Source organism: Cherax quadricarinatus, chromosome 17 (genome assembly GCF_038502225.1).
Source record: "Cherax quadricarinatus isolate ZL_2023a chromosome 17, ASM3850222v1, whole genome shotgun sequence".
Classification (NCBI taxonomy): Eukaryota; Metazoa; Arthropoda; class Malacostraca; order Decapoda; family Parastacidae; genus Cherax; species Cherax quadricarinatus.
Window position 1 is genome coordinate 49,802,274 of NC_091308.1, and position 13,825 is coordinate 49,816,098.

At 48.3% G+C, this 13,825-nt stretch overlaps 1 protein-coding gene across 2 annotated transcripts in view; it reads right to left on the reverse strand.

Moving 5' to 3' along the window:
* Window positions 1-13,825, reverse strand: part of LOC128686295 (protein Hook homolog 3) — a 753,866-nt gene that overhangs the window by 234,441 nt on the left and 505,600 nt on the right. For both annotated transcript variants that reach the window (XM_070085977.1, XM_070085978.1), the window contains exon 4: window positions 4,625-4,705. In XM_070085977.1, coding sequence (XP_069942078.1) covers window positions 4,625-4,705 — 81 coding nt within the window. The remainder of the gene's footprint in view (window positions 1-4,624; window positions 4,706-13,825) is intronic.

Below are 13,825 nucleotides of genomic sequence, written 5' to 3' on the forward strand. Positions count from 1 at the left end.
TGACTATCACACAGTGTAGCAACACTGCTGTGTGACTATCATACAGTGTAGCAACACTTGCTGTGTCACTCTCATACAGTGTAGCAACACTGCTGTGTGACTATCATACAGTGTAGCAACACTGCTGTGTGACTATCATACAGTGTAGCAACACTGCTGTGTGACTATCATACAGTGTAGCAACACTGCTGTGTGACTATCATACAGTGTAGCAACACTGCTGTGTGACTATCATACAGTGTAGCAACACTGCTGTGTGACTATCATACAGTGTAGCAACACTGCTGTGTGACTATCATACAGTGTAGCAACACTGCTGTGTGACTATCATACAGTGTAGCAACACTGCTGTGTGACTATCATACAGTGTAGCAACACTGCTGCGTGTGTAGCAACACTGCTGTGTGATCACACAGTGTAGCAACACTGCTGTGTGACTATCATACAGTGTAGCAACACTGCTGTGGGACTATCACACAGTGTAGTAACACTACTGTGTGACTATCACACAGTGTAGCAACACTGTGTGTGTATCACACAGCAACACTGCTGTGTGTATCACACAGTGTAGCAACACTGATGTGTGTATCATACAGTGTAGCAACACTGCTGTGTGACTATCATAAAGTGTAGCAACACTGCTGTGTGACTATCATACAGTGTAGCAACACTGCTGTGTGACTATCATACAGTGTAGCAACACTGCTGTGTGACTATCATACAGTGTAGCAACACTGCTGTGTGACTATCATACAGTGTAGCAACACTGCTGTGTGACTATCATACAGTGTAGCAACACTGCTGTGTGACTATCATACAGTGTAGCAACACTGCTGTGTGACTATCATACAGTGTAGCAACATGCATATACAGTGTAGCAACACTGCTGTGTGACTATCATACAGTGTAGCAACACTGTATCATACAGTAGCAACACTACTGTGTGACTATCATACAGTGTAGCAACACTGCTGTGTGACTATCACACAGTGTAGCAACACTGCTGTGTGACTATCATACAGTGTAGCAACACTGCTGTGTGACTATCATACAGTGTAGCAACACTGCTGTGTGACTATCATACAGTGTAGCAACACTGCTGTGTGACTATCATACAGTGTAGCAACACTACTGTGTGACTATCATACAGTGTAGCAACACTTGTGTAACTATCATACAGTGTAGCAACACTGCTGTGTGACTATCATACATTGTGGCAACACTGCTGTGTGACTATCATACAGTGTAGCAACACTGTGTGACGATCATACCGTGGAGCACCCCTGTGTGACTATCATACAGTGTAGCAACACTGCTGTGTGACTATCATACAGTGTAGCAACACTGCTGTGTGACTATCATACAGTGTAGCAACACTGCTGTGTAACTATCACACAGTGTAGCAACACTGCTGTGTGACTATCATACAGTGTAGCAACACTGCTGTGTGACTATCATACAGTGTAGCAACACTGCTGTGTGACTATCATACAGTGTAGCAACACTGCTGTGTGACTATCATACAGTGTAGCAACACTGCTGTGTGACTATCATACAGTGTAGCAACACTGCTGTGTGACTATCATACAGTGTAGCAACACTGCTGTGTGACTATCATACAGTGTAGCAACACTGCTGTGTGACTATCATACAGTGTAGCAACACTGCTGTGTGACTATCATACAGTGTAGCAACACTGCTGTGTGACTATCATACAGTGTAGCAACACTGCTGTGTGTACTACACATACAGTGTAGCAACACTGCTGTGTGACTATCATACAGTGTAGCAACACTACTGTGTGACTATCATACAGTGTAGCAACACTTATGTGGTGTTGGTACTGTGGTATGTGTTTGTACTGTAGTATGTGGTGTTGGTACTGTGGTATGTGGTGTTGGTACTGTGGTATGTGGTATTGGTATGTGGTGTTGGTACTGTGGTATGTGGTGTTGGTACTGTGGTATGTGTTTCCTCTGTAGTATGTGGTGTTGGTACTGTGGTATGTGTTTGTACTGTAGTATTTGGTATTGGTACTGTGGTATGTGGTATTGGCACTGTGGTATGTGGTACTGGTAGTGGCATGTGGTGTTGGTACTGTGGTTTGTGGTGTTGGTACTGTGGTATGTGGTATTGGTACTGTGCTATGTGGTACTGGTACTGTGGTATGTGGTACTAGTACTGTGGTATGTGTTGGTACTGTGGTATGTGGTGTTGGTACTGTTGTATGTGGTATTGGTACTGTGGTATGTGTTGGTACTGTGGTATGTGTTGGTACTGTGGTATGTGTTGGTACTGTGGTATGTGGTGTTGGTACTGTGGTATGTGTTGGTACTGTGGTATGTGGTGTTGGTACTGTGGTATGTGGTGTTGGTACTGTGGTATGTGGTGTTGGTACTGTGGTATGTGGTGTTGGTACTGTGGTATGTGGTGTTGGTACTGTAGTATGTGGTGTTGGTACTGTGGTATGTGGTATTGGTACTGTGGTATGTGGTACTGGTACTGTAGTATGTGGTACTGGTACTGTGGTATGTGGTACTAGTACTGTGGTATGTGTTGGTACTGTGGTATGTGGTGTTGGTACTGTGGTATGTGGTGTTGGTACTGAGGTATGTGGTACTAGTACTGTGGTATGTATAGGTACTGTGGTATGTGGTACTAGTACTGTGGTATGTGGTGTTGGTACTATGGTTTGTGATACTAGTACTGTGGTATGTGGTGTTGGTACTGTGGTATGTAGTACTAGTACTGTGGTATGTGGTGTTGGTACTGTGGTATGTGGTACTAGTACTGTGGTATGTGGTGTTGGTACTGTGGTATGTGGTACTAGTACTGTGGTATGTGGTGTTGGTACTGTGGTATGTGGTACTAGTACTGTGGTATGTGGTGTTGGTACTGTGGTATGTGGTACTAGTACTGTGGTATGTGGTGTTGGTACTGTGGTATGTGGTACTAGTGCTGTGGTATGTGGTGTTGGTACTGTGGTATGTGGTACTAGTACTGTGGTATGTGGTACTAGTACTGTGGTATGTGGTGTTGGTACTGTGGTATGTGGTACTAGTACTGTGGTATGTGGTGTTGGTACTGTGGTATGTGGTACTAGTACTGTGGTATGTGGTGTTGGTACTGTGGTATGTGGTACTAGTACTGTGGTATGTGGTGTTGGTACTGTGGTATGTGGTACTAGTACTGTGGTATGTGGTGTTGGTTCTGTGGTATGTGGTACTAGTACTGTGTTATGTGGTGTTGGTACTGTGGTATGTGGTACTAGTACTGTGGTATGTGGTACTAGTACTGTGGTATGTGGTATTAGTACTGTGGTATGTGGTGTTGGTACTGTGGTATGTGGTACTAGTACTGTGGTATGTGGTGTTGGTACTGTGGTATGTGGTACTAGTACTGTGGTATGTGGTGTTGGTAATGTGGTATGTGGTGTTGGTACTGTGGTATGTGGTGTTGGTACTGTGGTATGTGGTACTAGTACTGTGGTATGTGGTGTTGGTATGTGGTACTAGTACTGTGGTATGTGGTGTTGGTATGTGGTACTTGTACTGTGGTATGTGGTGTTGGTACTGTGGTATGTGGTACTAGTACTGTGGTATGTGGTATTAGGGGGAGTATGTGGGAGGGAGGGAGAGTGGTATATACGTTGAATGGGTTAAAGTCTTACTCCTCACTGGAGCTTGTCTGGTCAACCAGGCTGTTACCTCCGGCTGCCTGCTAACCCACATATCCATCATAGTGTGGTTGATCAGGCACCTGGCGTAGGAAAATATCGAGATTTTTCACTTGTCTTAGCAGTGTTTCTGATATCTTCTTGTAAGATGTTGAGTAGTCTGGGACCACGGATGTTGATACAGTGTTCTCTTACTGTGCCCACGGTGTCCCTACCCATCATTGGGTTTATTCTACACTTCCTCGCATATATCTGACTGCAGTATGTTGTTACAGCAGTATGGAGACTCGGGACCCGCCGCCTCAACCACCTTCACAGTATATTATCATGTATCTCTGTCTAACTCCTTACCTACACCATCACTTTCTCCACTAACCTCACGTTTTTTCGTTTCATCTCCCCCCTCCTCCTCCTCCTCCTCTGTAGAAAACGGGAGGAGTTACACATCCATATGTAGCTGGTGGTCAAGGCAAGATGACACATAATACAGCATCAGCAGGTAAGATACAATGTAGTGATGCAGGAGAGGTGACACATGATACAGCATCAGCAGGTAAGATACAATGTAGTGATACAGGAGAGGTGACACATAATACAGCATCAGCAGGTAAGATACAATGTAGTGATACAGGAGAGGTGACACATGATACAGCATCAGCAGGTAAGATACATTGTAGTGATACAGGAGAGGTGACACATGATACAGCATCAGCAGGTAAGATACAATGTAGTGATACAGGAGAGGTGACACATGATACAGCATCAGCAGGTAAGATACAATGTAGTGATACAGGAGAGGTGACACACGATGCAGCATCAGCAGGTAAGATACAATGTAGTGATGCAGGAGAGGTGACACATGATACAGCATCAGCAGGTAAGATACAATGTAGTGATACAGGAGAGGTGACACATGATACAGCATCAGCAGGTTAAGATGATACTTACGCTGTTTATTCTCACAGTTGACAGCGCATCCCAAGATAAGCTGCAGCATCCGTCCCATCTCAGTTTGGTCGCCATGTTCACCTAGAACCAAAAATTCTAATATTACTGATCGTTACTGCTGTTGTATATACTCACATATTTATACGCACCTGCTTGTGGTTGCAGGGGTCGAGTCACAGCTCTTGGTCCCGCCTCTCCGGTACTAGGTCTACTCTCTCCCTGCTCCAACAGCTTTATCGTACCTCTTGTTAAAGCTATATATAAACCTTGCCTCCACTACTTTACTCTCCAGATTGTTCCACTTCCTGACAACTCTAAAGCTGAGTACTTCCTAACATCCCCAGGACTCAACCCAGTTTTTTAACTTCCGGTTGTGTCCCCTTCTTCCTGTGTCCCGTCTGTCAAACATTCTGGCACTGTCCGCTTTAGTATTTTAATACGTCGTTATCGTGTTCCACTTGTCTGTCCGTGTGTGTGTGTGTGTGTGTGTGTGTGTGTGTGTGTGTGTGTGTGTGTGTGTGTGTGTGTGTGTGTGTGTGTGTGTGTGTGAGAGAGAGAGAGAGAGAGAGAGAGTCTTATCCTAGTCTTGAAGCTGTGTATTAAGTTCGCCTCCATCACTGCCTCATGCAAGTCATTCCACTGTTCAACCAGCCTGTGGCTAAAGAAATACTTCCTAACATCGCTATGACTCACCAGTATCTTCAGGTTCCACCTGTGTCCCCTTGATCCTGGTGCTCTTCACTCAAGCACACTGTCCCTATCTCCATTATGTATCTCTCAGGATTTTGAATATCATGATCATACCTTCTCTCAGTCAGGATGGTCAGGTTTAGTTCCTTCCATCTGTCTTTACAGTACATAACATGTATTATACACGCTTTATCAGGTGTGGGTTCCATACTGGTGCTACATACTCAACGACTGCTCCAACAAACGCTACATACAAGGTGCACAACCATACCCGGAATACACATGGAGAAGGTTACGGGGATCAACGCCCCCCCCCCCGCGGCCCGGTATGTGATCAGGCCTCATGGTGCATCAGGACCTGATCAACCAGGCTGTTATCGTTGACATCACGTAAGCCGACGTAGGAACCACAGCTCGGCTGGTCAGGTACTGACTTTAGGTGTCAGTCCAGCGTCTTCATAAAGTTCCTCAATGATATTTAGAGGTTTGTTAATATAGAATAACTCAGAAAATAGAACCAATACGATAGCAAACAAATCAGGGAATAGGTGAGCTTTAAATCCATGGCAAATGAGTGTTAAAACTCCAGGCGAGTGCGTTAACCGCTGGGCCACTTGACTCATGATTCAAGTAGGTATATTTCTGAACACAACAGAGAGGTTAGCATGGGCCACCACTGTGACCACAAATACTGGTTTTTACAGTTCCACACCAGCGTAGCTGTGTCGTGCTCTAGTTCAAGTCCCCTCAAAGCCGTCATCATGACTTACGAAATCGAAATAACACAACTGTAATAACCTGCCTTTGTGGTCAGAGTGGTGGCCCATGCTAACCTCTCTATGGTGTACACGAAGATACCTAGTTGGATCAATATTATTACAGCCAGGTGGCCCAGTGGTTAACACACTGGCTCCTAAGTTTTAAGAGCTCACTTGCCATGGGTTCAAGTCCCACCCGTTCCTTGATTTATGGTACAAGCTGCTGGCGTTATATATGCGAGTGTCAGGTGATATGCTTGGTGTGATGTTTACCCCAAGGTCCTTACCACCAATACTTGCCACTTCTCTCACAGGTAGACTTCTCTCTTACCTTAATGCACAATACAGAGGAATGTGTGTATAACTGACCACCCACCCCAGGCATGGTGGTGGGCGGACCCACCCACCCCAGGCATGGTGGTGGGCGGACCCACCCACCCCAGGCATGGTGGTGGGCGGACCCACCCACCCCAGGCATGGTGGTGGGCGGACCCACCCACCCCAGGCATGGTGGTGGGCGGACCCACCCACCCCAGGCATGGTGGTGGGCGGACCCACCCACCCCAGGCATGGTGGTGGGCGGACCCACCCACTCCAGGCCTGGTGGTGGGCGGACCCACCCACCCCAGGTATGGTGGTGGGCGGACCCACCCACCCCAGGCATGGTGGTGGGCGGACTCACTCACCCAGGCATGGTGGTGGGCGGACTCACCCACCCCAGGCATGGTGGTGGGCGGACTCACCCACCCCAGGCATGGTGGTGGGCGGACTCACCCACCCCAGGCATGGTGGTGGGCGGACCCACCCACCCCAGGCATGGTGGTGGGCGGACTCACCCACCCAGGCATGGTGGTGGGCGGACTCACCCACCCCAGGCATGGTGGTGGGCGGACCCACCCACCCAGGCATGGTGGTGGGCGGACTCACCCACCCCAGGCATGGTGGTGGGAGCACCCACCCACCCAGGCATGGTGGTGGGCGGACCCACCCACCCAGGCATGGTGATGGGCGGACTCACCCACCCAGGCATGGTGGTGGGCGGACCCACCCACCCAGGCATGGTGGTGGACGGACCCACCCACCCAGGCATGGTGGTGGGCGGACCCACCCACCCAGGCATGGTGGTGGGCGGACCCACCCACCCGGGCATGGTGGTGGGCGGACCCACCCACCCAGGCATGGTGGTGGGCGGACCCACCCACCAGGGCATGGTGGTGGGCGGACCCACCCACCCAGGCATGGTGGTGGGCGGACCCACCCACCCAGGCATGGTGGTGGGTGGGCAAGAGGCACCCACAATGCTCCGCCTCTATTTGACCAGGTGATGTTGCACAACTCACCCCACCTCCCCGCCCCCGCCCTCCCCACCCACTCCTCCACCCTCTCAACCACCCCTCCAATACCACATCACACACCACCTCAGACACAGCAAGGTACATCATGTTACATCATGGGTTAACAACAGTCATCTTGACGACTGGTAGTGTTACATCATGGGTTAACAACAGTCATCTTGACGACTGGTAGTGTTACATCATGGGTTAACAACAGTCATCTTGACGACTGGTAGTGTTACATCATGGGTTAACAACAGTCATCTTGACGACTGGTAGTGTTACATCATGGGTTAACAACAGTCATCTTGACGACTGGTAGTGTTACATCATGGGTTAACAACAGTCATCTTGACGACTGGTAGTGTTACATCATGGGTTAACAACAGTCATCTTGACGACTGGTAGTGTTACATCATGGGTTAACAACAGTCATCTTGACGACTGGTAGTGTTACATCATGGGTTAACAGTCATCTTGACGACTGGTAGTGTTACATCATGGGTTAACAACAGTCATCTTGACGACTGGTAGTGTTACATCATGGGTTAACAACAGTCATCTTGACGACTGGTAGTGTTACATCATGGGTTAACAACAGTCATCTTGACGACTGGTAGTGTTACATCATGGGTTAACAACAGTCATCTTGACGACTGGTAGTGTTACATCATGGGTTAACAACAGTCATCTTGACGACTGGTAGTGTTACATCATGGGTTAACAACAGTCATCTTGACGACTGGTAGTGTTACATCATGGGTTAACAACAGTCATCTTGACGACTGGTAGTGTTACATCATGGGTTAACAACAGTCATCTTGACGACTGGTAGTGTTACATCATGGGTTAACAACAGTCATCTTGACGACTGGTAGTGTTACATCATGGGTTAACAACAGTCATCTTGACGACTGGTAGTGTTACATCATGGGTTAACAACAGTCATCTTGACGACTGGTAGTGTTACATCATGGGTTAACAACAGTCATCTTGACGACTGGTAGTGTTACATCATGGGTTAACAACAGTCATCTTGACGACTGGTAGTGTTACATCATGGGTTAACAACAGTCATCTTGACGACTGGTAGTGTTACATCATGGGTTAACAACAGTCATCTTGACGACTGGTAGTGTTACATCATGGGTTAACAACAGTCATCTTGACGACTGGTAGTGTTACATCATGGGTTAACAACAGTCATCTTGACGACTGGTAGTGTTACATCATGGGTTAACAACAGTCATCTTGACGACTGGTAGTGTTACATCATGGGTTAACAACAGTCATCTTGACGACTGGTAGTGTTACATCATGGGTTAACAACAGTCATCTTGACGACTGGTAGTGTTACATCATGGGTTAACAACAGTCATCTTGACGACTGGTAGTGTTACATCATGGGTTAACAACAGTCATCTTGACGACTGGTAGTGTTACATCATGGGTTAACAACAGTCATCTTGACGACTGGTAGTGTTACATCATGGGTTAACAACAGTCATCTTGACGACTGGTAGTGTTACATCATGGGTTAACAACAGTCATCTTGACGACTGGTAGTGTTACATCATGGGTTAACAACAGTCATCTTGACGACTGGTAGTGTTACATCATGGGTTAACAACAGTCATCTTGACGACTGGTAGTGTTACATCATGGGTTAACAACAGTCATCTTGACGACTGGTAGTGTTACATCATGGGTTAACAACAGTCATCTTGACGACTGGTAGTGTTACATCATGGGTTAACAACAGTCATCTTGACGACTGGTAGTGTTACATCATGGGTTAACAGCAGTCATCTTGACGACTGGTAGTGTTACATCATGGGTTAACAGCAGTCATCTTGACGACTGGTAGTGTTACATCATGGGTTAACAACAGTCATCTTGACGACTGGTAGTGTTACATCATGGGTTAACAACAGTCATCTTGACGACTGGTAGTGTTACATCATGGGTTAACAGTCATCTTGACGACTGGTAGTGTTACATCATGGGTTAACAACAGTCATCTTGACGACTGGTAGTGTTACATCATGGGTTAACAACAGTCATCTTGACGACTGGTAGTGTTACATCATGGGTTAACAACAGTCATCTTGACGACTGGTAGTGTTACATCATGGGTTAACAACAGTCATCTTGACGACTGGTAGTGTTACATCATGGGTTAACAACAGTCATCTTGACGACTGGTAGTGTTACATCATGGGTTTACAACAGTCACAGCACCTATCAACACTATCACCATCACACCAGCAGGTGACAGTGAGTGGTTCACCATCACACCAGCAGGTGACAGTGAGTGGTTCACCATCACACCAGCAGGTGACAGTGAGTGGTTCACCATCACACCAGCAGGTGACAGTGAGTGGTTCACCATCACACCAGCAGGTGGCAGTGAGTGGTTCACCATCACACCAGCAGGTGGCAGTGAGTGGTTCACTATCACACCAGCAGGTGACAGTGATCGGTTCACTATCACACCAGCAGGTGACAGTGAGTGGTTCATTACCACACCAGCAGGTGGCAGTGAGTGGTTCACCATCACACCAGCAGGTGGCAGTGAGTGGTTCACTATCACACCAGCAGGTGGCAGTGAGTGGTTCACCATCACACCAGCAGGTGGCAGTGAGTGGTTCACCATCACACCAGCAGGTGACAGTGAGTGGTTCACTATCACACCAGCAGGTGACAGTGATCGGTTCACTATCACACCAGCAGGTGACAGTGAGTGGTTCATTACCACACCAGCAGGTGGCAGTGAGTGGTTCACCATCACACCAGCAGGTGGCAGTGAGTGGTTCACCATCACACCAGCAGGTGGCAGTGAGTGGTTCACTATCACACCAGCAGGTGACAGTGATCGGTTCACTATCACACCAGCAGGTGACAGTGAGTGGTTCACCATCACACCAGCAGGTGGCAGTGAGTGGTTCACCATCACACCAGCAGGTGACAGTGAGTGGTTCACCATCACACCAGCAGGTGACAGTGAGTGGTTCACCATCACACCAGCAGGTGACAGTGAGTGGTTCACCATCACACCAGCAGGTGACAGTGAGTGGTTCACCATCACTTTCACTGTTAGTCTGGGTTTCCTTATATGGTCAATAATTAACAATAATCTGCTGTAGTTTGTAGAGACAAGTTCAGCAGTGACGCAACTAGTGACGCAACTAGTGACGCAACTAGATACACTCTACCTCGTTAGGTAAACCACAAGAATAACTACTGTAACATTTTATGGTGGTTAGGTATCTGTGTCCAGGAGCTGTGTTAAGAAGTGACCCTTAACAAAGTTCCTGGAGAGAGAAACGTTGCCACAAAGTTCCTGGAGAGAGGAACGTTGCCACAAAGTTCCTGGAGAGAGTAACGTTGCCACAAAGGTCCTGGAGAGAGGAACGTTGCCACAAAGGTCCTGGAGAGAGGAACGTTGCCACAAAGTTCCTGGAGAGAGGAACGTTGCCACAAAGGTCCTGGAGAGGAACGTTGCCACAAAGGTCCTGGAGAGGAACGTTGCCACAAAGGTCCTGGAGAGAGGAACGTTGCCACAAAGTTCCTGGAGAGAGGAACGTTGCCACAAAGGTCCTGGAGAGAGAAACGTTGCCACAAAGGTCATGGAGAGAGAAACGTTGCCACAAAGGTCCTGGAGAGAGAAACGTTGCCACAAAGTTCCTGGAGAGGAACGTTGCCACAAAGGTCCTGGAGAGAGAAACGTTGCCACAAAGTTCCTGGAGAGAGGAACGTTGCCACAAAGGTCCTGGAGAGAGAAACGTTGCCACAAAGTTCCTGGAGAGAGGAACGTTGCCACAAAGGTCCTGGAGAGAGAAACGTTGCCACAAAGTTCCTGGAGAGAGAAACGTTGCCACAAAGTTCCTGGAGAGAGAAACGTTGCCACAAAGTTCCTGGAGAGAGGAACGTTGCCACAAAGGTCCTGGAGAGAGAAACGTTGCCACAAAGTTCCTGGAGAGAGAAACGTTGCCACAAAGTTCCTGGAGAGAGAAACGTTGCCACAAAGTTCCTGGAGAGAGAAACGTTGCCACAAAGTTCCTGGAGAGAGGAACGTTGCCACAAAGGTCCTGGAGAGAGAAACGTTGCCACAAAGTTCCTGGAGAGAGGAACGTTGCCACAAAGGTCCTGGAGAGAGAAACGTTGCCACAAAGTTCCTGGAGAGAGACAACGTTCCTGGAGAGAGAAACGTTGCACAAAGTTCCTGGAGAAAGGAACGTTGCCACAAAGGTCGTGGAGAGAGGAACGTTGCCACAAAAGTCCTGGAGAGAGAAACGTTGCCACAAAGTTCCTGGAGAGAGGAACGTTGCCACAAAGTTCCTGGAGAGAGGAACTTTGCCACAAAGGTACTGGAGAGAGGAACGTTGCCACAAAGTTCGTGGAGAGAGGAACGTTGCCACAAAGTTCGTGGAGAGAGGAACGTTGCCACAAAGGTCCTGGAGAGAGGAACGTTGCCACAAAGGTCCTGGAGAGAGAAACGTTGCCACAAAGTTCCTGGAGAGAGGAACGTTGCCACAAAGGTCCTGGAGAGAGGAACGTTGCCACAAAGGTCCTGGAGAAAGGAACGTTGCCACAAAGGTCCTGGAGAGAGGAACGTTGCCACAAAGGTCCTGGAGAGAGGAACGTTGCCACAAAGTTCCTGGAGAGAGGAACGCTGCCACAAAGGTTCTGGAGAGAGGAACGCTGCCACAAAGGTCCTGGAGAGAGGAACGTTGCCACAAAGGTCCTGGAGAGAGGAACGTTGCCACAAAGGTCCTGGAGAGAGGAACGTTGCCACAAAGGTCCTGGAGAGAGTAACGTTGCCACAAAGGTCGTGGAGAGAGGAACGTTGCCACAAAGGTCATGGAGAGAGTAACGTTGCCACAAAGGTCCTGGAGAGAGGAGCGTTGCCAAAAAGGTCGTGGAGAGAGGAGCGTTGCCACAAAGGTTATGGAGAGAGGAACGTTGCCACAAAGGTCGTGGAGAGAGGAGCGTTGCCACAAAGGTCGTGGAGAGAGGAGCGTTGCCACAAAGGTCGTGGAGAGAGGAACGTTGCCACAAAGGTCGTGGAGAGAGGAACGTTGCCACAAAGGTTATGGAGAGAGGAACGTTGCCACAAAGGTCGAGAGAGGATCGTTGCCACAAAGGTCGTTGAGAGAGGGTCGTTGCCACAAAGGTCGTGGAGAGAGGAACGTTGCCAGAAAGGTCATGGAGAGAGGAACGTTGCCACAAAGGTCGTAGAGAGGAACGTTGCCACAAAGGTCGTGGAGAGAGGAACGTTGCCACAAAGGCTCTGGAGAGAGAAACGTTGCAACAAAGTTTCTGGAGAGAGGAACGTTGCCACAAAGTTCCTGGAGAGAGGAACGTTGCCACAAAGTTCCTGGAGAGAGGAACGTTGCCACAAAGTTCCTGGAGAGAGGAACGTTGCCACAAAGTTCCTGGAGAGAGGAACGTTGCCACAAAGTTCCTGGAGAGAGGAACGTTGCCACAAAGTTCCTGGAGAGAGGAACGTTGCCACAAAGTTCCTGGAGAGAGGAACGTTGCCACAAAGTTCCTGGAGAGAGGAACGTTGCCACAAAGTTCCTGGAGAGAGGAACGTTGCCACAAAGTTCCTGGAGAGAGGAACGTTGCCACAAAGTTCCTGGAGAGAGGAACGTTGCCACAAAGTTCCTGGAGAGAGGAACGTTGCCACAAAGGTCCTGGAGAGAGGAACGTTGCCACAAAGGTCCTGGAGAGAGGAACGTTGCCACAAAGTTCCTGGAGAGAGGAACGTTGCCACAAAGTTCCTGGAGAGAGGAACGTTGCCACAAAGGTCATGGAGAGAGGAACGTTGCCACAAAGGTCATGGAGAGAGGTACGTTGCCACAAAGGTCATGGAGAGAGGAACGTTGCCACAAAGGTCATGGAGAGAGGAACGTTGCCACAAAGGTCATGGAGAGAGGAACGTTGCCACAAAGGTCGTGGAGAGAGGAACGTTGCCACAAAGGTCGTGGAGAGAGGAACGTTGCCACAAAGTTCATAAGAACATAAGAACATAAGAACGAAGGAACACTGCAGAAGGCCTACATGCCCATGCGAGGCAGGTCCAAGTCTCCTACCGGCTTAAGCCAATGCACCCAACCTAGTCAGGTCAGGTCACATTGACTTAAGGGAGGAACACGGCAACCGACCTGGTAGCACAAGCTATCAGGTCTAACTCACACCCACCCACATCCACTCATGTATTTATCCAACCTATTTTTAAAGCTACACAACGTTCTGGCCTCTATAACGGTACTTGGGAGTTTGTTCCACTCATCCACAACTCTATTACCAAACCAGTACTTTCCTATATCCTTCCTGAATCTGAATTTTTCCAACTTAAAACCATTGCTGCGAGTCCTGTCTAGGCTAGATATTTTCAGCACACTATTTACATC